At 59.5% G+C, this 22,778-nt stretch overlaps 1 protein-coding gene across 1 annotated transcript in view; it reads right to left on the bottom strand.

Moving 5' to 3' along the window:
• The window catches only part of ITGA9 (integrin subunit alpha 9), a 293,387-nt gene that overhangs the window by 197,110 nt on the left and 73,499 nt on the right, over window positions 1-22,778 (bottom strand). Inside the window, exons 12-15 of the mRNA XM_062179765.1 lie at window positions 19,662-19,752; window positions 16,822-16,867; window positions 10,087-10,241; window positions 1,313-1,473 (exon numbers count right to left, since the gene is read on the bottom strand). Coding sequence (XP_062035749.1) covers window positions 1,313-1,473; window positions 10,087-10,241; window positions 16,822-16,867; window positions 19,662-19,752 — 453 coding nt within the window. The remainder of the gene's footprint in view (window positions 1-1,312; window positions 1,474-10,086; window positions 10,242-16,821; window positions 16,868-19,661; window positions 19,753-22,778) is intronic.

Genomic DNA, 22,778 nt, shown 5'->3' with positions numbered 1-22,778 from the left:
CACAGGCACTCAAAGCCCTGGCAGGGTCTGCACAGGAGCCTGTCCTGAGCAGCCCCACGCCCCCCACGGCACCCACGAGTCCATGTAACCTAAGAGGCAGAGGGGGTACGGGCTTAACAGGAGCATGAGATGTTTATAAACAGCCAATCCCATGAGTCGTGGGCCAGCTGCTCTGGGCAGGCCCCGGCACGAGTCTTGGCAGAAGACACGGCCCAGCCCCACTGACAGCACCCCCAGGGGTATGGACTCTCGGGCCCTGGGCCAGAGCAAGGTCATGGCTGGGCAGCCGGTGCTCCACACACAGTCCAGAAGCCTCTGGGAGCAGCTGTCGTCTCCTGTTCTGACAGGAGCTATGCAATGATAGAGCATCAGGCATCTCCAATCCTTTTTTACTATTTTTACCATTGATCAGAAATGTACCAGTTAATAACCTTAGGTTACACTGCATATGAAAGCGTCAATTTTGTTAAGTCAAAAATATTAGAAGATTGGCAATCCATTATGAGCAGCCCAACCAAATACTGCCAATGTAGTCCCTATAAGCATATTCATCACGGAACACTTCATTCCCACAACACCTTTCGAGGCAAGTGTTACTGTGTCCATTTCAGAGACCTGGAGACTGAGTCACAGATCACGGTACCCACCCAGCCGGACACACACAGGGTCCGTGTGACTCCCAAGCTCACGTCATTCCACCCAACGCACCGCGTGGACCACTCAGCCCTCACGGTCCCCTCGCTCTGTGGCCCTGCCCGGGACTCAGCAGCAGCCGGCTCCTGCCCCTCTGTAGCCTAGCACAGCCTGGCCGCCTGAAGTAGCAGCAAAGTGTATTTAGCAAACAATTTCAAGAGGAGAAAAACATTTGAAAGTTTATTCACGGAGAGTGGGCAAAAGGGGCCAAAAAATGTACTCCTCAAATAAACAGAAAGTAATCAAGTAGAAAAAACATCTCGTCCAAGCAGTGTTACAATGCCCGAACTGTGACAAGGAGCTAGCGTGCAGTGGGCCACTGAGGGAGGTGATGGTACGGTGGATTTCAGTGTCACCGCTGACTCCAAGCAGGTGCCTCTGAGGCTCTCCCCTGAGAAGACCACCGAGCCCCACGGCAGGCTGAGAAACCTCCCCCACACCCCTGAAAACAAGTCAGCCAGGACCCACCCCTGTTCTCCTGGCCCACCACGGCCCCTTCCAGAGGCCGGGACCTGCACACAGTGGGCTGTCCTGCCCCACTGTCAAAGACAAGGTGCGGATAAAGAGCTCCCCACCGGCTGCACAGCACATCTCAGAGCTGAAGGGAAGAGGGTCTGACCTTGACATGGGCCACGTGGTGGCGGCACGCCTCCTCCATGTGCGCCAGCTGCAGCCTCTCGGTGACCAGGCCCGCCGTCTCTCCCGGCAGCACAAAGTAGACCCGCGGCAGCTGCCCTTTCTCCTTTTTGGCCACGTCGGCGGTCAGGACGTAATTCAGGCCTATGAAGAAATGACAGGTGGAGACATCAGCCAGGACAGACCCCAGGGCCCAGGCCACTCGGCACGGAGCTCCACGGCCAGGCCTCCTCAGCGAAGCCAGCAGCTCACAGAATCGGGCGGCTGCCCTTCCAACCGTGCCCTGGCGCCACACTTCTCCAACTTAGACCTCCTGCATCGTGTGGGAAGTGTCTAAAGGAGCCATCGACAATGAGCTGTCCCCCACTCAGGACAGCATCGTGACAAGCAACCAGCGCGGCAGAGCCACGGAACGTTGGCAATAGCTGCAAAGGGCCAAGGCCTCCTGCACTGCTCTGACCAAGCCGTGATGCCTGCCCAACGCCAGGAGGGACCGCTGCCAAGACCTCTTAACTCACTAATGCTAAGTCCGCTCCATACCTGTGACGACGCAGGGGACTTACCTCCCAGCTGGCCGACTGGTGACCGCCTGCTTTTGTGGCCCTGTCTTTTCGGCAAAACATGGCCACAGTGAGGGCTGGACTGCAGTCCACTCACCCTGATACCTGAATGTGTCGTGCCAGATGGCAGACCTGCTGTGCCAGCCCGGGACTTAACAACGCACACCTGACGGAGCAGGTGCAGTGTGGCAGGCTTGGCTACAGCTCAGAGCTCCAGCATCCCAGGTCGGGGTGCTGCTTCAAGTCCCAGCTGCTCCGCTTCCAACCCAGTGCCCTGCTAGTATGCCTGGGAGGCAGGAGAGGATGTCTCCAGTGCTTATGTCCCGATTCCCACATGGGAGATCCAGATGGAGCTCCTGGCTCCTAGCTTTGGCCTGGCCCAGCCTCAGCTGCTGTGAGTGAGCCAACTGATGGAAGGTCTCTCTTTTCCCCCTCCCAACCTCGGATCTGTGTGTTTCCCTCCCTCTCGGTCACGCTGCCTTTCAAATAAATAAATAGGCAAATCTTTCTTTAAAATGCATTCTGGATAAGCCAGAGAAGGCTCACCCCCATTACTTACAAGACTGCAAATCAATACACAACGATGTGTGTTATTAGGCCAGAATGGCTCTAGTACGACCAGACCTGCTTCCGCACTTTCCTGTGCTGGACGCCAGGCCCCCACGGCCCTGTCCAGGTTTTAATGGCTTGTGGATTCAAGGGAACGTGGCAGTGAGAGAACAGGAACCGGAGTCCCTAAACGCCCAGGCGAGGAAGCTGAGCAGTGGGGAAGGAGACCGTCTTCCCCTGATGAGACCAGGCCACACCTGCTGGCAGGGACGTCTGTCAAGTGGCCAGCAGGCAGGGCTGTGGCTTTTAATAACATCAAAGGGACGGCCACAGGGGCGTGAAGGGAAGGGGGCCCGCCGGGCCTGCTGCGGCTGCCGTGGGCGTATTTTTGCTGCAGCTAATGGCTTCCTTGGGCCACTGCCACTGAGGGGACAGTGCCCTGCCAAGCCGGCAGATCCCAGAGGCCTGCAAAAGCAAGTCTGCCCCAACTTGTCTCTTCCCAGGCCAGGCGGGGTCACCGGGAGGGGCCCAAGGCCTGGATAATCCCAGGAGAAGCCATGATGGAGAAGATGAGAATGCCTACGGAGAATGGCGGCAACACAGGACACGCACGGGCAGAGAAGGGCTGGACCCTCACACTGCCAAAGCTTCCCAGCAACCCTGGAGCTGGGGTGGGGGGGGAGGGGCAAGACAGAACAAGTCTGGCTCCAGGCCCAGGAGCCACCAACTCCCCACTCCCACCCCGAGCTGCATCTAGAACCTTCCTCATCTCCAGGGCTGGGCTATGTCTACGGCGCCGGTTCTGGGTGCCTCCCCACCCCAACTTTATCCGACCAAAAGCTCTTGTTTGGAGAATATGTAGACAGCTTATTCCAACAAACAAGTGCAGAGACCAGAGGCTGCTCTGGTCAGCTTACTGTCTATCGAGCCTGACTCCCCCGTGCAACAGCAAAAAGGCGTGCGGTGCCCAAGTCCTGTTTCTTCGGCGAGGCCACGGCCAGAGACGTGCCTGCCGGAGGACCAGCCAGAAGGCCCAGGGTGGTGGTGGCGGCTGCCGAGCTGCTGCCCACCTCCTCCCTGGTCGGTCACCCCGGCGGCCTGCCCTCAGGAAGAGTGACCACCCTGTGAGCTCCGAGAGAGCCCAGGGAGAACCGAACGCAGGAAGACAGAGCAGATGGCCTCGTCCCCACCGTGTCCCCTCAGCTTCCCCATCCCTGCGCTGGCTGGCCCAACCTGCAACCACCAGCGCCCATGCGCCTTCTCCTGCCCGAGTCCCCAGGGCAGCCCCCCGAGGCGCAGGCCCCCGCTCCCTGGGCCCTCAGCAGGGGGAACTCCCAGACATGTTCCCCACCAACCCCAGGGCCCCGGCAGGTGGAAGTCTAGTAACAGACCCATCTGGCCGCTGGGATGGTTAATGCCGTGTGTCACCATGGCTGGGCCACAGCACCCAGCCAAGCTCCAATCTAGATGTCACTAGGAAGGGATTTTTAAGATGACTTTTTTTGTTTTGTTTTGAGAGGCAGGCAAAGACAGAGACAGAGAGCTCCGATCCTCTGGTTCACTCCCCAAGTGCCTGACGTGGCTGGGCCAGGCCACAGCTGGGAGCTGGAATGCGGTCCAAGTCTCCCACGTGGGTGGCAGGGACCCCGCGCACTGGGGCCATCAGCACTGCCCCCCCAGGACGCACGCTAGCAGGAAGCTGGCCTCAGGAGCCAGCCAAGGCTCAAAGCCGGGCGCTCCAACAGGGCAGTGGCATCGCGACGGGGCCTTAACCACCGGGCCACTTTCCCCAAGATCGGAAGTCAGAGCAGCAGCCTGAATAAGCAGACGGTCCTCTGTAGCACGTGTGGGCTCATCGCATCAACGGTCGCCGAGGAGGAAACACGACAGATTCCCAGCAGGAAGGGACGCGGCTTCGAGACGGCAGCCACAGCTCCAGCTCCTCCCGGCGCTTCCACCAGCCCGGCCTGGCCTGCGGGCTCAGCCTCCCCACCCCCACTCCGGCTGGCTGGCGAACCCTGACCTCTACAGCTGCCCGCCTACTTCCTACCGGTGTTGCCTGGGATCCCCCTGAAGCAACCGTGCACACAAGGATCCTGGACAGGGGCTGTGCTTGGAACAACCCAAGATAACTGAAGACGGCGCATCGGGAAAGGGGCGTGGACTTGGCCTTCGGTGTGCCGGCGCTGTGCCAAGTGCGGCACACATCCCAGCTCCAGGCCCCGAAGCCCCATCTCCCTGCCACCCAAGGGAGGGGAGAAATCGCTCACGTTGCCAGGAGCTGAGCCGAGGACTGGGCACCTGTGCTGTGCCCAGTGGGGGTGCCCGTGCCGACACTCCCCCATCAACGGGTTTCCTAACAGACCAAGCCCACGGGCACAGACAGACCCAATTACCCAGCTCACCAAGCACAATCACTCGGGAAGCATTTCATCTCTAGAACTGCCTACGAAGTGCTTCCGCTTGATTAAGCTTTTATTGTGACATTTTCAATTACTCAAAAAGAGGTCAGCTTTGTATCAGGCTCTCTCCCAGAGGAAACCCCAGCCCGAGTGAGGAGGGTCCTGGGGCTGTGGCGTGGCCAGAAGAAATACACTCCATTCTGAAGCTCTTAAACAGCACCCACCCCAAGAGCGTCTGGGAAGAGCTACAAACAGAGGGGGTGTCAGCCAAGCAGCCAATCAGCTCGCTGGGCTGGGCAGCCCGGGCCCGCCCTCGGGCCCTAATGCAAGCCAGCCGGGCCGCCTCGTCCTGGGAGGGTGCTGGTACCAATTAAGGCCTGCTCCGACCGCGCCTTTCACATCTTCAGGTTTCTCCTGCTGGCAGCTGTGTCCATGCCATGTCGAATGATGTCATGTTGATGGAAAAGCTGATCGGCCGCCTCCTCTCCCCGCCCCCCGGCTGGCTCCCCAGGGCCCCCGCTCCGGCCCGGGCCAGGAGGGAGCCAGCTGTCTCACATCAGCTCTGGCTCTGGTCTCTCGCAGAGTTTGATTCATCCCCCTTCTCCACAGAACAAGAATTCCGCTGTGAAATTCAACCAATAAATTCGCCTCCCAGAGTTACTCTGAGCGTCCCGGGGGACAAGGGGAAAGGGGGCCGTGCCCACCTCCCCAGCAGGCCTAGGCTCTCTCCCCTCCACCAGGAAAGAGCTGGCGGTGCTGGGCCCGGGTCACCGGCGCCCATTCCTCACGCAGCGGGGATCTGCCTGATCGTCTCAGCTCCGAGCTTCCCCAGAGAGCCCAGAGGACATCCTATGTGCAGAAATGCACCCTGGGAGCCAGAGGGAGGCCCTGGGGACATACGCCTGGCTCCAACCCTATTTCTGCTATGGGTAGGGTTGCCCTTGGTGTCGCCTCGCAGGACCAGGACTCAGCTCTCTGTCCAGGGGCAGGGCAGGCACCCCTGCTGGCTCACACCTCTGTCAGCCCGGCTGAAAGCCAAGAAACCAGAGGGGCATCAGATCAGAGCACAAAACACCATCACTTCGGGCTCATCTCCACCCCCCCGCTCTTGTGTAGCACTCCAGAGAGAGTCCGGACTGGCCAGCCCGATTCCCGGCAGGTGTAGGCCTCAGCCTGGCTGGGGAGGACGCACAGTGAGCGCTGCCCAGGGGTAGCCAAAGGGTGGAGCCCCCTCCTTACGCCAGCGAGGAGGCACCAAGGGGCCAGACGCTGCTCTCCAATCCAAGAACAAGGAGATTCATGACCCCCTTTGGGACGGGCAGAACTCGTAAACTGCCAATGAACTGTATGGTAAAGCTGTTCTTGGAGGAGGCCCCCATCCGAGTGGGAAGTCTGCGTTGGCACCCTGGCGCCAAGCACGGCACCTGCTGCACCACGGGGCTCCGCACACAGCTACAGGAGCAGATGAGGGTGCCTCCCTGCTCGGCGAGGGCGAGGACCTGCCTGCCCCATGCCCAGGCCTCAGCCCCGTCAGCGCTTCCTAACTACCGGCTGCCCGGCGGGCCCGGCCAGGAGCCCCACGCAGCCGGCTGCTGGCAGGGCTGGGTTCTGGGGCCGCCGTCTCTCAGCTGCAAACCCTCCCTTCTCTTCCCCGCTGAGGAGCTGGGTGCTTCCTGCAAGGCTCTGCCAATGCGGAGACCTTGGGGGCCCTGGGGGTCGCTGCCTCCTGCCTGCTTCCTTTCCCTGCCAGCCGACTCAACAGCAGTCAGTCCCAAGCTTCCGGGTTTCCCCTCACACCCCCATTGCCAGCCTACTGCACCCCTTCAGAGACCAGCAGCACCAGCCGTTTAGGGTAGTAGAGCCCTGCCCCATGCTGTGCAAATCCAGGTCACTGGAGGCCTGGTGACAACACCACCACGTCTCTGATGCTCAGAACTCACGCTCTAACAAGGGGGCACGTGGCGCGGAGGCAGTCGGTCAGGGACCACACACTGAGACCCACCGGTGCAGGCCTGGAGGTGGCACCAGCTCCTGCCGCCACTACGGGGCTCCCCATGGCCTGCTTAGCCCATTCCCGATGTCCAAGTCTCTTGTTAAAATAACTAGTGGGGTCTGTTCTCACCGGACCTGCCAAGGCAGACGCCCCGCCTACAGAGAACGCCCTACTGCTCACGGTGGCCATGCTCACCACCTGGCCCTGAAGCTCCCGAGCCCGGGGCAGCTGTGGTTTCCCACCACGAAAGCAGGAAATCGGTGTCACGTCTGCCTGAGCCCCGCCAGGCCCCAGGATGGAGAAACAGAAACCAAACGGACAGCATCAGCGGCTCCCACAGCCCCGAGCCCCAGGCACGAGTCCCCGCCGCAGACGCCTGGGAGCCGGCGTGGAGCCGGCCAGCCGCTCTGCCCACCCTGAGACAGGAGACCTGGCCTGCCCCAGCATGCAGTCGCTGGGCCACTCTGTGCTGAACTGGAGGACCCTGCCACGCACAGGCGCACCCCACAGCGGGTGCTCACCGCCCCGCACCTGCCCCCGCGACTCCATGACTGCCACCGACTCTCCAGTCCACACCAGGCCGGTGCCTGCACATCTCCCTGGGCGGCCAGGGAAAGGGACAGAAACGACCGAGACCCCCCTGACGCCCGATTCTTCAACCAACGTGGGCAGCGGAGCGGTGTCATTCCTCCATGACGCGGGGGCGCAGGGAGGAGCGGGAGTCGGACGCAGGGTGTGCCTGACGCTGGCCACGCCCAGTGCCGCGCGTCACCCAACCACCTGCCTCCTGCGTGACACCTGACCACCCAAGGGCCACGGCTACGCCTGGGCCTTCGCTGTCATTCAGCCTGGTGGTGGGGAGAGGCCCCAGGAGGTACAGTGTGGGCACAGCCCAAGGAGGCGTCCGCACCTGCTCCTCCTTAGGACCAGGGCTTTGCACCCGCGGGTCTTCAGCTCTGACGCCCCTCTCGCTCCCTCTGGCCCCTGGCTTCCCTCTCCACTCCTACAGCCACTGCTTCAGGGTCCAGGCGGGAGGAACTGTGTGGCGGGGACTCGTGCCTGGGGCTCGGGGCTGTGGGAGCCGCTGATGCTGTCCGTTTGGTTTCTGTTTCTCCATCCTGGGACCTGTCAGGGCTCAGGCAGACGTGAGCTTCAGGAGCTCCACCAGGGCCGGGCAGACACCCCTGTACCGCTCACAACAAATGCGAGTCTCTCACACAAACACCCCGCCGGGCTACCAGCGGCCGGCTTGTCCTAGAGCTCTAGAACCATGCTGCTAGGGCCGTGCACACCAAAAACCCATCTTCAGCACAACCATTCTCCGGAAAAGACTTCCCGCGCCCTTCTAACCATGTCCTGAGTTCCCATCTGAAAGAGGACGCACCGTCTAGTTAGGGGGAGTTTTCCCCTTAAGACGATGGCTTCCGACACAAACAGGGGGGTGCTGGACAGGCCCTGTGGTGCAGCAGGCGGAGCCGAGGCTTGGGGGGCCCTCATCCCACACTGGAGTGCCGGTGACTCGGGTCCTGGCCCCTCTGCTTCTGATCTGACTTCCACTAATGCATCCTGGGAGACAGCAGGCAATGGCTCAAGTGCTTGGGCCCCTGCCTTGCATATGGGAGATCCAATGGAGTTTCGGGTTCTTGGCTTTAGCCTGGCCCAATCCTGTCTGTTGCAGGCATTTGAGAAGTGAACCGCAGGTGGACGATCTCACTGTCACTCTGCCTTCCAAGTAGGTGAAAATAAATAAATAAAATTTTAAAACTGAACAAACAGAAAAAAAAAAACCTGTAATTCTTGGAAAGCAAAACTAAGTATCATCCAATCAGAATTCAATTCCTGGCTTCTCCAGTAGCTATTAAAATTTTTTTTTTAAGATTTATTTATTTTATTTGAAAGGCAGAGTTACAGAGAGGCTGAGGCAGAGAGAGAGGTCTTCTATCTGCTGGTTCACTCCCCAGATGGCCACAACGGCCAGAGCTACGCCGATCCAAAGCCAGGAGCCAGGAGCTCCTTCCAGGTCTCTCACGCAAGTGCAGGGGCCAAAGGACTTGGGCCATCTTCCACTGCTTTCCCAGGCCACAGCAGAGAGCGGGATCAGAAGTGGAGCAGCCGGGACTCGAACAGGCGCCCACATGGGATGCCGACACTGCAGGCGACAACTTTACCTGCTATGCCACAGCGCCAGCCCCAGCTATTGAATCTTGAGTGAGTTCTTTTTCTCACTGGACTACACACAAAAATTTTGTTAATCCTCCCTCACTAGCCAGTTCCCAAGTTTATCATGTGGTTACAGTCCATGTTGAAATTGCTAAGCCCTTTTTAAAAGAAAGAAAGCTACATAAATAAGTACGGAGCTGAACTGCTGAGTTTACTCAACCCACTTGAAGCTCGAGGTGAACTTCCAGCCAGACAGCTGACAAGGATTACCGCGCTGTTAAATACGGTGCCTCGGAGGGCGCACCAACATGCTTAGAACCAACTAGCGTGTTCTGCGTGTTCCGGCGCCTGCGCACACGTGTCCTCATGCTTCTCAAAGCACAGGGGTCTCATTGCAGCGCACATCCTGACCGAGGCGGCCAAAGACTCTGCGTTTCTAAGGAGATACCAGGTCTGAGTGTCAAGGGAGCCACTCCCGACATTAAAATATCCACAGAAGCCCCGGCCCGGGGTGTTATGGGTGTTTTTGTTTGTTCACCTGGAACTTCACTTCCTAGGAAAAGGCAGCCTTTGAAGTAAAAGCAAAGCACCCACCTAGGGCCTGGTGCTCCAGGCTGGCTTCCGCCAGGCGAACTCCAGCTCTGCCTGTGGTCTTCGCTGGCCCTACCCCGGGCTGGACCCCCCCCCGCCTCTGGAGCTGGGCTCACCAGGCAACCCTCCCCAGGTGGAGAAATGGCGGGGAAGGCGACCACCATCAGGGCACAATGCCTGCCTCGTTTCGATTCTCTGAGCCACCAAAGCAGCGCCCCCTTTTCTGTGAACCAATGCCCCCACCCACCACCACCCTTGGCCTCCGACACCCCGACATTTGCCTGATGCCAACGCCCGCACGTCCCATATGCCCACACTGCCTGTAGGGCCAGGCTCCAGGCTCTACATGGGCACCAGTCTCCCCAGCAGAAGGGGAGGCACCTCCACCTGCAGGCAGCCAGGGCACAGCGAGAGGGAGCGTCCGAGACACCCAGGCGCCACCTGCAACCCCAAAAGCCCACGCAGGCTCAGAGACCCCGGGGCCCTGACCAGGGCTCCTTACCGATTTCTCCCGGGACGTGTTTGCCGTGGAAGCGGAAGCAGGTGGTGACGTTCAGGCAGTTCACGGGCTGCTGTCCGTCGTGACACTGGGGCGCCGTGATGTTGATGGAGCCCGGGAGGAAGATGGACACGTCCACGGTGATGACGGGCCTGGCCCTGCAGGGACAGGGGTCGGTGACCTGGCCGTGTGAAGGAGCAGCTCCCAGAACCCACCAAGCGCTGGGCCGGCAGCCAGCCCTGATTAAAGTCCCCAGCACCCAGGAGCGAGGCCGTGTGTCCTGGGGGGCCTCGTCTGGGTTCAGAAGGCGCAGGCTTCCTCATAAATGAATGGTTCCGTCCCGACACTGAGGGCAAGTTAATTGTTAATGAAACACATCTGTGGAAGCTCTGAGCGCAGTACCAGATGCTGGGTGATTATTCAAAATTTCACCAATTAAGTTCCAATTTCCATTTTACTGGGGAGACACACACTGCAGGCAGACGCCACGATCCGAGAAAGCGACGCACACCCACGCCCCCCGCCCCCCCGCCGCCGCCTAAGCGTTTACAGCTGCTGTGAGCACGCAGCGCAAAGCTCCGGCCCATTCCGTAGCGCAAACCTCCTGCTTTATTTGCTTCCATCAACTCCAACTCATTGAGGATTTTTCTAAAAGAACTTAATGAATGGAGTCCCAGCGGGCAACAAAGCTCTTCAGAACCCAGGAACGCAACCCTCCTGGCCTCGGGACCAAACGAAACCCAAGAAACACCCCTGCCCCTCTGGTGTCTGCTGGGGGCAGCACCCGCAGACTCCCCAGGGCACCGGGACAAAGCTGACAGTGAGTCCCGCCACTCCACTGTCGCCGCCGGCATCTGCGAGGCAGGCTCTACCTGAGCTCAGACCTAATGCTGACCCCTGCGGGCCTCCCAAGGAGACCCTCTCACCCCTAAACGAGCCCCAGCTCAGCAAGATTAAGGGGCATCAGTGACCCCACTTGTGTTCAGCGACAGAGAACACCCAGGGGTGACCGATAGACTGCAGAAGACAGCGTTAAGGAAAACCCGGATGGAGAAAGGACAAGCCTGGACCGGGTGCGGGGACTCCACGGCTCCGCCCCGGCCAGAGCACGTGGTCCCCAAAAGGGCAGCTGTGACCAGGGTGATAGAACGTGGGCTCCCCAAGCAACAGAAGTCAGATGGCAGGGCCGGCGCTGTGGCATAGCGGGTGAAGCCACCACCTGCGACTCTGGCATCCCATATGGGCGCCAGTTTGAGTCCCGGCTGCTCCACTTCTGATCTAACTCTCTGCTGTGGCCTGGGATGGCAGCAGGGGACGACCCAAGTGCTTGGGTCTCTGCACCCAAGTGGGAGACCTGGGAGAAGCTTCTGGCTTCTGGCTTCCAATCAGCCCAGCTCCAGCCGTTGTAGCCATTTGGGGAGTGAACCAGCAGATGGAAGACTGACCTCTACCCCTCTCTCTGTCTCTCTCTCCCACTATACCTTTCAAATAAATTAAAAAAAAAAAAAAAGACAAAGATAACAACAGTGCCTGAAAGAAACCTAACATCTTTCCAGTTCTTCCAGGTTCATCCTTGGAAGATTCTAGAAATGACAGAGAAAGTGGTGGCTGTCCCCCAGGCAATGTGATGGACACCTTGCACCGCCTGCCGGCTCGAGGCCCCAGCAGCCCCGGCAGTGCATGGCCGTCTTCTCTGTGGTCCCAGCTCTGGCCCCAATCACCTGCAGACAGGAACCCCGGGATCCTGACCGACACACCCTCACCTTCTCAGCAGAGCGGATGTGCAAACCCTTGTGAAACAGGTGCCTGGGGCCCGGAAACCACAGGAGTGGCCAGGTGCACAGAGGCACCGGGAGAGGCCCAGGCCCGGCCTGCCGCTCAGTGAACAGACCTCGTTAGCCCCAACACGCAGTGAAGTGAGCAGGCCAGAGGGCAGGACCCTGGGACAAGGACAGAAGTGCCCTCGTGAGCACATCTCCCTCCCACGTCTGTCCCATTAGACCTTTCTGTTTCAACTCCAGGTGTGGATGAGAAAATGCCCGGAAATCTAGAAGCTTCTCTGATGGTTCCTGTCTGGCCTTGGATGGCAGAGCATCAGGCGCCCACCCCACCCCCAGCCCAGGACCCGCCCTCCTGAGCCAGAGCTGGGGCCACACTGCAGGGAGCAGGGAGCAGGTGGAGAACAACTTCACCGACCTGCCGGCAACCACACCAGCCTCCGAGACGAAGACAAAGGGCACCCAAGGCTGGGCCCCACGTGCGTCCATGAGAGACTGGCAGCCGGGACGCATCTGACAGCAGCCAGTTCAAATTCCAACACGTGGTGTCCAGCGAATGGGGAGAGCGGTCAGGATGCCCTGAGCCATGGCGCTGCCGAACACAACCCGCCTTTGGCAGGTGATGAGCAGGCTGTCTCGGTGACACTGTTGCCTACTGAAGCAGCCCTGGGCTACTGGGCTACCCACCCCTACTCCAGGGAATTCCTGGCCACGCAGCCCATGGCATGCCTCCCCCAGCACCTCCAAACTCAACGCCATGGGATACCTGAGGTCCCCAGGTGCACTGGTCTCTACATGTACACACTCACGCACGGTCCCTGGCCCTCTCTGCAAAATCCGAGGGGACCCACGGTCCGGCTGACCCATCGCCCGGCTGGGCCATGACGGGGCCCCTTCCCTCCTCGGCTAGCAGCGGCCTCCCAGCACCATCAGCGGAGGCCACCCCAGAGCGGCCGGCCAGCCTGGCCCGTCGGACGGCGCACCTGCCCTCCCGCTCCTCCTCTGAGGGTGCACAGCTCGTCCCTGAACCCGCCCACTCTCCCTGAGCCGCCAGCCCTCCTGGAACAGACAGGCCTGCCCTGGCTTTGCCCTCCACCACCGTCCACGCTGGACGCTGCCCTGACCTCGGGGTCTGGCTCAGAGGCCGAGGCACCCTCCGCCAGCCCACGTGCCAGGCGCCATCTCCCTCCTTCATCCCTCTCAGCCCCTCAACCCCTCCAGGCCCCAAAGGAAGGGGTGCGGCCAGGGCGTCAGAGGCCCTAGGAGAGGGGACACCTCTGATGGCTTCCAGGACAGCGAGGGACCTGGGAGACCAGGAAGGCCGGGAAGGCATTCTTGGGCTAGTCACTGTCCGGAGCCCCTCCCTTCGAGCCCCCGGCCCATCCCGCGTGCTCCTCTGCAGCCAGGCTCCCAGAGAGGCAGACAAGACCCCTGCCATGCCTGCTTCTCCCTCCCTCACCACCACAACCACACAGCTTTGCCCATCACTTCTCCAGCTTACACGGCCAAGGGCCCCTGGCCACCTACTGCCGCCTCCACCAGGACTCCAGCCTCACCCACTTGGCCCTTTCTGCTGAAACTGACATCCACCCTGGACCACGTAACCCTGCTTTATCGCCCGCATGCACTTCCCACTGTCTGGAAGTCTCTTCTTTTTTAAAAAAAATATTAATTTGGAAGGAAGAGTTATAGTGAGAGAGAAGGAGAGAGAGAGGATCTTCTATCTGCTGGTTCACTCCCTAAATGGCCACAACAGCTGGACAAGGGGCAGGCAGAAGCCAGGAGCCAGGAGCTTCATCCGGGTCTCCCAAGCAGGTGCAGGGACCCAAGGACTTGGGCTTTCCCAGGAGCATTAGCAGGGAGCAGGACTGGGAGTGGAGCAGCCAGGACTTGAACCGGCACCCACACGGATGCTGGCAGTGCAGGCAGTGGCCCGGTCTGCTACAGCACAGCATCGGCCCATCTCTTCAATTTAACTTAATGAAGTATGCATTATCAGGAGGACTGGGGGTTATTAATGTATGTTCTGCCAGCAAGAGGATGGGTGGCCAGACTCTAACGTACTCAGTCAAGGGAACAGTGGTGACAGTGACACGGCCACGTGACTGAAGCTAAAAATGCCCCGAGAGGAAGAAGCCAGAACGGGGGCTGCATCTGTGCGTATCAGGTAAAGCCACCGTCAGCGGCGCCGGCATCCCATAAGCGTCGGTTCACGTCCTGGCTGCTCCTCTTCCCATCCAGCTCTCTGCTGTGGCCTGGGAAAGCAGTGGAAGATGGCCCAAGTGCTTGGGCCCCTGCACCTGCGTGGGAGACCAGGAAGAAGCTCCTGGCTTCAGTCTGCCCTAACTCTGACTGGGGAGTGAGCCTGTTCTCTCTCTGTAACCCTGCCTATAAAATAAATAAAATAAATCTTTTCTAAAAAAAAATTTTAAAAAAAGGCAGCAGCAGAAGAAGCCAGAAACAAAAGTGTGCACACTGTGCAGCTATCAAAGTGAAATTCTGAACCCGTGTGGACAGAAATCAGAGAGGCGCTGTCTACCCAGAGACGGCGTGACGGAGGCAGCATCAGTGACACAGGCGTATACCTGGCTCAAAACTCACTGAGCCACCCCGCCAACTGGGGAGCTTGGCTGGACACCGAGTAGGCATCCATACAGAGGGGACAAAGCCACCAGGGTGAACTCACCAGCGACACTGCGTCAGAGCCTGCACGGGGAGGTAGGCACCACGCGTCAGCTGTGTGACCCCTCCCCATGGGTGACCCCTGACGGGCAGACGAGGTCTCTGCCGAATCCCCAGCACGTGGCGGCCCACTGCATCTCACCAGGGCAGGGCCTGTCAGGGAACGGACCCTGGGCTGGCCACCCTGCTCGCTCCCGTGCAGCGGGCACAGCCTGGCCACAACCCCTGGGCATCTCCCAGCCCCGTCGTCCTGGCTGGGAGCCCCTCTCGGAGGTGTGCTCTCCTAGCCTGCTCCTCCAAGGATTTGAGGAAATCACCACCCCACCAGATTCGACCCCCGACAGGGTCTCCCAGCCACTGCTTGACCGCTCGCTGTACGTGGACGGCCACCCCAAGGAGAGAAAGCGAAAAGCCGGGAGACCATCAAACGCAGGAACACTGAGCAAGCCGGCCTGGCCACGGGCTTGAAGCCAGGATTTACGAGGTCTGTTCCGCCCAGCAGGAGCCAAGGAGCTGTGTTTTACAGGAGAGGAGCCTGCGCTGCTCGGGGAGGTGAGGAGGGAGGGAGTAAAAGGACATCGCGAAGGCGCCCATGGGAGCTGCCGGTCTCGCAGCCCTAAGTCGCTGGGACCACGAGGGTCACTTCACCCGGGAGAAAACCCATCAACCCAGAGGCGGGGTAAGGGAGCAAGCTCAAGTGCAGGCCCACCCGGGACTAACACAGGGAGCAGGGAGGTTTTATCTGGGCACCGTCTCTCCCTGGAGGACCCCGCTGCTGCCTTCAGAGTGGGAGGGCGGCTGTGCACAGACACAGGGCCAGAAAGGAGAATTCAGAGCTGCAAACCTAAAACGCCATTTATTCGAGACCTGCTAACATCACTAAGCACTTAAACCAGACGCCGCTCCAGTCACCTGACACACCCTTGCTCTTGGAAGGGCCCGCTGGGATAAGGACTGCAAGTTCACGGAAAATGGAATTAAAAGATAAGTTTACGGCCGGCGCCGCGGCTCAATAGGCTAATCCTCCGCCTTGCGGCGCCGGCACACCGGGTTCTAGTCCCGGTCGGGGCACCGATCCTGTCCCGGTTGCCCCTCTTCCAGGCCAGCTCTCTGCTGTGGCCAGGGAGTGCAGTGGAGGATGGCCCAAGTGATTGGGCCCTGCACCCCATAGGAGACCAGGATAAGCACCTGGCTCCTGCCATCGGAACAGCGCGGTGCGCTGGCCTCAGCGCGCCTACCGCGGCAGCCATTGGAGGGTGAACCAATGGCAAAAGGAAGACCTTTCTCTCTGTCTCTCTCTCACTGTCCACTCTGCCTGTCAAAAAAAAAATAATAATAATAATAATAAAAAAATAAAAAATAAAATAAAAAAAAAAAGATAAGTTTACTTTGAGGCCAAAAAAAAAAAAAAAAGAAATCCACACGTAGATGGGCTATTCAAAAAGTTCATGCAAAGTGCATCGTGTAAGAAAAATATGCATGGATTTCAAAAACCTTTGCACCAAAATACACTTATCTCGGAGTTCCACCTCCCTGGACTTTCTGAAGTGCCTTTGTGTGGTTATCCTGTTTAACAGAGGAGCGTGCTGGAGCCCAGAGGTCACGGGACTCACCCAGGAAACTCACTGAGCAAGGCCTGCAGCGGGGGAACGCGGGCCGCCCCCCGCCCCTGGGCTCTTTGGCCTGGGACAATTCAGGATATAGCGCTACCTGGGGGCTAACAGGCTCCCTCAGCCCCCCTGTCAGGCGGAATCATGGGAGAGGGTGCTGGCAGCCCCGAGGCGGGGACTCGGAAGGCCCTGCTGAAAGGGGAGAACCTAGGGCGTGGTCTGCCCAGTCTCGGGACCCCTCCCAGCTCTACGGTCCTCCCAGTGTGTCTCAGAAAGTTCTGCCATCAGGGTACCCACAAACCAAGAGCTGGCTCCCACGCCAAAGTCGCCCACTGCGACTCACACACACAGAAGCACTCGGACACGCTTCGTGGACGGCAGGCCACTGGCCCCCGTGGGAGAGATCCAGACTGCCCGGGCTTCGGTGGGCACTGGGCCTGAGTTGGCGTGCCTGCCTGGATCCCGGGAGGCCACCCTGTCGCAAAGCCCAGTGGGAAACTCTGGTCAGAGGCAAGAAGCACTGAGAAACCGAGGGAGAACACCAGCAAGCACGGGACAGAGGGCTGGCAGAGGGCTGCCTGGGGGTGAGGAACCTGTGCCTCCCCCACCCGGCCCACCCTCCCCCGTGAAGGACGCAACCCGAGGGGCAAGGCGGAGGGGCGTCTCACCTCAGCAGGACCACGCTGTCGGACATGAAGGCTCCAACAGTGACATCTGGAAACGAGAAGGTCACAGCGCTCAGAAACTCGCTGGGGCCCCTCCCCAGACACCTGCCCTCAACACCAGGGAGGCCTCTGACTCCCACCGTGGGGCCACGCGCTGTCCCACGCGGCAGCCACTCATCACGTGTGGCGACTCTGAACGGAGATGCGCTCCAGGGGCACGACACGCACCAGCTTTCGAGTCCCTAGAAAAACCTCGAACCCTCTCACGAATAGCCCCGAACAACACTTTAATGTAACGCCACCCGCTGCTGTTCCTCTTCTGCGTGATTACTGGAGTAGCCGCAGGTGCACAGGTGGCGCCCATGATAACCTGTCTGGACAGCAGTGAACTGGAGAAGAGGGAACCGCTCTAGTGGCACGGAGGGGCCCCACTCCCCCAGGCTTCGTGCCACGTGGCCCGAGTCTCCCACGGCGTGCCCTCTACAAGACAGAGATCACGCCCCCGGTGCACTCTTCAGGAGCTGCCGGTGGGGGCCGGCACTGTGGTGCAGCAGGTCATGCCGCTCACCCTGGAGTCTCAGCTGCCCCACTTGCTGCAAATACGCACGGGGAGGCAGCAGACGATGCCCCAAGTGCCTGGGCCCCTGCCACCCATGGGGGAGACCCTACTGGAGTTCCTGGCTCCTGGCTCTGGCCTGGCCCTGCCCAGGCCAGGATGGACATCTGGGGAGCGAGCCAGCACATGGAAGCCCTCCTTCTCTGTCTGTCCCTCTTTCTCCGTTGTCACTCTGCCTTTCTTTTTCTTTTTTATTTTTATTTATTTATTTTTTGACAGGCAGAGTGGATAGTGAGAGAGAGAGAGACAGAGAGAAAGGTCTTCCTTTACCGTTGGTTCACCCTCCAATGGCCGCTGCGGCTGGCGCACTCTGCCTTTCAAATAAAATTAGATTAAAAAAAGAGCTGCCAGTGCTTCGTGATATTTCAGAAGATACTGATTAGACATGAGTTAAACAGAATACACGCTAAGCTCTCGAGCATTTGAATATGTTAATCAAACATTTAAATCAGACGTTCACGGAGAGACTTGCTGAGCTGCAGACCAGCCGTCAGTCTAGCCGGGGAGGTTCACTGCTGCGTAACTGGGGGCGTTCCCTCACTCAGAAGCTCTCTGCCTGCCTTTCCCCGACATAACCCCTCACCCTGGGACCCCCCGACCACGGGCAGGAGCAGGCACTGGCCCGGAGAGTGCCTCCATCATCGGACCGCAGCAGCCACACTGGCCCTGTTCGGGAAGCCGCCTGCGCTCTCTGCCTTGATTGATCGATGTGCTAGTCTTCAAGTCCCTTTAAATCGCCCAGATGTTTGACAATAACGGACCCTGCCGAGCTTGTCACGTGCCACGTGAGCACACACTCATCCACAGGCAAGCGGCTGAACCGCGGGGCAGCCCAGGCCTCTGTCCTCCAGGGCGGCCTCTGGTCAGCCCCTGACCCTTCCTGAGGTCCTAAAACGGGGACACACGCCCACCCCTACCTTCCGGGTCCCTGGGAGACGGACATGGCGTGCGGAAGCGTTCTGCACTGTGCAAGTGCTAACCCCACGGAAGGCTTTCACTGGAGTGGTCCTGCACGGCCCACACCGAAAACTGCTGGGGGGCCGTCCTGGGACCGAAGCCTCGACCCCCACCCCTTTCTCTGCCCACTCCTCCTCCTACTGAGGGCAGTTCCAGAACCCTGAGCGGACAGAGCTACAAAGCCTGGGGGCCCATTCAGGGATGGTTTAGCAACTGGAAGAAATTTTTCCTCAAGACAACCTGACCACACGGTCACGGAAGTGCTTTCTGGATTCTACGGTGCGTGCGCACGTCTCGACCTCCTTCCATTCCGTCTTCAGACACCCAGGACCAGCAGCCCACAGCCAGCCGATGGGACCTGCACCGGATACCACTCCGAATGGGAGCTGGAGACTGCAGCTTTTATCCCATCAACCTCAGCGACACGGGCATCAGTTAGCCCTGGGGTCCAGCCAGGCAGCCTGCAGTGGCCGGGGTCTGCTTCACCGGACAGCAGGAGCACAAGGTTTTCTTTTCGCTCCAATGCTTCCGGTCAGTCCCTTTGTTCTAGAAAGGGTGTTGCCCCTGCCCGGTCCAGGGGGACAAGCCTCAGGACAGGGCTCAACAAGAAAGCAAGCACAGGAGCTGCCAGGCACATCAAGTGGACAGTGCCTTTTCTCCCGCACAGCAAGGAATCGTGGCCACAGAACTGCTACACAAATCCATCTCCGGGTGCCTAAACCCATCAGAGAAGATCACTGTGAAACCCCCATTAGGGGCCAGTGTTATGTATGGGGCAGCAGGCTGAGCCGCTGCTTGCGACGCCCACGTCTTGTATTGGAGCTCTGGTTCACGTCCCGGCTGCTCCACTTCTGATCCAGCTCCCTGCTAACGCTCCTGGGAAAGCAGCGGAGGCCGGCCCAAGTGCCGGGGCCCTGCCAACCAGATGGAGCTCCTGGCTCCTGGTTTTGACCAGAACATTGCAGCCTTTTGTGGAGTAAAACAGCAGGTGGAAGATATTCTCTCTCTCTCTCCCCCCCTGTCGGTCATTCTGCCTTTCAAATACATAGATCTTAAAAAAAAAAAAATTCACTTAATTTTTTTTAAGAAATAAAGCCCCAAAACAAATTTCTACACTAGTTCACAAACTGAACAGCAGGCCGAACACCCCACTGTATGGTGGGAACGTCTGAACCCTAACTGGAGGTAATGATGGCTAAGCAGACTGGAAGTGAGTCTACCTCCTGCTTTCTCTGTTTATCTCACGCCCCGCTAGAGGAAAGCAGCTCACCAGGATAGCCATTGCCGTCCATATCAATGCCTCCCGATATGGACTGGCCAAACATCCGCAGAACTGGATTTATCTTCCGCCCGGACAGTTTCTGAAACAGATAACAGGGAAATGCAGTCACTGGAAGGGACCACGTCACACGGAAGGACAAAGGAGCAGTCCGGACTTGATCAGGGGTCTCGAGTGGGCAGCTGGAGGCCACCATGCTCCTACGACCACTTGCTTGGCCCAGTGTCGTCATCTTCAACTGTATTTTAAAAGTCCAGTGTTGACAAAAAATCTATCAAGACCAGTGTGATCCCACTCCGCCAAGTTGAAGCTCAAAACTGACAAAGGTTAACGTCCATTTCTCAGAGAGGTTCCGTCTCGTTCTGACGCAGGCACAGCCGGATGGAATTCTAAGAACATATCTACCCCGACACACATCCACAGCCAAGCTTCAGAGACAGGATTAAACGGCTGCACCCAGCACAACCACAACGCTGCGGTCCTGAAGCTTCTAGAAACTCAGGGAACTGACGCCGCCCTCCTCACCCAACTGGTCGGAGCTCAAGACGCCGCACCTCGGGGCACTCTGGGCACGGGTGCTCACCTGTCACTTGCCACTTGCCACCAAGTTCATCGCGTGTTGACACACAGAGCACTGGTTCGGGAATATCTGGGGCATAAGCAGCTCTGTCACCCTGAAGCTGGGAGTGGCCCCTCGGGCGGCACAGGCCCTCACAGGGACACCACATGTCCTGAACCAGACAGGGGCCAGCTTCCGGCACCCCCACCCCTTATCTGCTGCCGCCCGGCGGATGCCTGGACAAATACTCTGCCTGACCCCCCACGGCAAGACCCGGGTCAGGAGCAGCTTCCGGATACCCAGGGGCCGCTGGGACTTGATTGTCTTATCCTTCTCCCCACTGCGACATCCTGCAGGGAAGTCACCAGGGGAGGGTGGGAGACTCCAGGGACGCCCCCTGCCCCCAGCTGCCGAACCACAAATCCCCCCCACCTGCCAGCCGGCAGCCGGCCGCCGGCCAGAAGTGCCTGAGCCTCAGAACACAGGGCGGGCCCTGCAGGGGCCACTGAAGAGGTGCTTCCTGCTAGCAGCCCACAGGGCTCTGTCTAAACAAACGGGAGGCAGCCGCCCTCGGCTCTGGAGCACAGGAACACTGGCAGCAGCCTGCCCTGGGCCTGCACTTCCAAGGCGGGCTGTGGCTGGGCCGGGGCAGCGGGAACGGGGTGGTCTCCTGGGGGGGGATGGCAAAGCGGGCGGACGCGATGCCACAGACATCTGCAGGCCATTACGCTACAAAGCCAGGACGATCAGTCTGCTCGGTGCTAATAACCCTAAATGAAAACCAGGAGTGCCGGGAACCCCGCGCGGGCCCAGGCTCCGGGCAGCGGGATCACAGGGCCCGCCACGGCCACCGCCCGCCCCGGGGCACTCGCACGGGGGAGCTCGAGAAAGAGGAAGCAGTTAAAGAGTCACATGCAAGAGTCCGGCCCCAAGCGCACGATTTATCCAGCAGAAATAATACCAAGCTGCGCCAAAGAAAAACCGCTCCGCTCTCTGCCCGGCCTCGCACACACAATGCCCGCTCTGTCCCGGCCCCGGCCCGGAAGAATCTGTCGTTAGAGGATTCTTTTTTTCCTTTTAAATCCCTGACCTTATCACACACATATCAGCAGCTTGGAAAACTCTACTCAGAGCTGTTTCTGTTCTTTTTTTTTTTTTAAAGAGCCCCAAACCACCTCTGTTTGTGGAGCCGGCGTGCGTGCTGATGGAGCCGGGTCGGCCCAGCGGCCGCGCCCCACTTCCTACCCCGAACTCCAGCTAACCGCAAGTGCCCGCTGCGGCTCACCCAGCAACCAAACAAAGCACCGCGGGGCCCCGGGGGGGAAGCAGGGGTCTCTCACACGTGGCTTCTCGGCCCGATCAGCCTCCCAGGTCCTGGGACGAGTCTCCAGGAGGATGCGTGGGGGATGACCCTGCCCTGCCTCAGGACGGGGCTGCACAGGCGGCTGGCGGCGTGTCACCATGTCCCCAAGTCAGAACAGCCCTTGGGACACGGAGGCAGCCCCCAGCCTGTCCGCCTTCCTCCTACCCTGCCTGCAGAGCCACCTCATAGGTCACTAAGGAGCAAAGGTAAACACGCGCCCTCCGGCAAAGTGAGTTCCGCGTTTGTCCTTCTTCCTAGGGAGCTCCCCGAAGTGTCCCCCTGTGCGGCTGGAGTCGGGGTGCGGGGAGTTCCATGCTGCCACTCACTACGCGGGGCCACTCAGCACCTCCCTGTGCTGAAGTCACAGAGTGCCCCAGCCCACACGGCTCTTGTGGAAGGGCAGGACACAGCAGGCACACGAGCCCCGCTTTCTCCTCTCCCAGCACCTGCCCGGGGAGCCTCTGAACTGAGCAGGGCGTCAGCAGAGAACCTGACCCCCCACTGCAACCAGCAAACCCTGAACCCTCGACTGCCCACCGACACTGCGCAAGGACCATCAGGAATGGGCTCTGCTCTTGCACGTACACACTGCCTCCTCGGAGGCGTGGAATACAGCCACATACGTACAACACGAGCAGGAAGTGGCTGGCACACAGCAAGTGTTCAATCAATCAATGTCTGCTGATGGGCGATCTCTCCACGCGCATGCTGCCCTTCCCCATCACTGCCCTGGGGAGACAGACGTCCACAAACATCCTGACACGGCCTCTAGCCAACAGCGCGACTTCCTTTTTTCCCATGGGTTGGGCTTGACACCATCAGCAAGATTGGACACCAGGCTGATACGGCAGAAACACAAAACTCCCCACTTCCACCTCCCCTAGCCTGGTCTCCAGCCCAACCTCCGGGCTCGATGGCGGTTGTGACCACAGCCTGTGCCCCTTCAGGCCCCTCCTCGGAGGACCAGGGCCTTTCCCCATTATAACTGACAACGCAGCTCTGTGGCTGACGCTGAGCCAACCCAAGAGAGAGAAGCATGTCCACGCTTCCTAAAGGAAGAGCCCTCTTTAAGACCTGGCACATTATCCCTTGGGGGCACAAGGCATCCCTGACCGTGATGTCCACGGCCTGCGTCTTTACAGAGGTAGCAAGGCTGCAGGTGAGAACAACGCTGTGTCTGCCTGGG

This window comes from Lepus europaeus, chromosome 2, assembly GCF_033115175.1.
Source record: "Lepus europaeus isolate LE1 chromosome 2, mLepTim1.pri, whole genome shotgun sequence".
In the NCBI taxonomy this organism is placed as follows: domain Eukaryota; kingdom Metazoa; phylum Chordata; class Mammalia; order Lagomorpha; family Leporidae; genus Lepus; species Lepus europaeus.
Note: the sequence above shows the minus strand (reverse complement) of the source record. Positions and strands in the feature narration are given on the sequence as shown.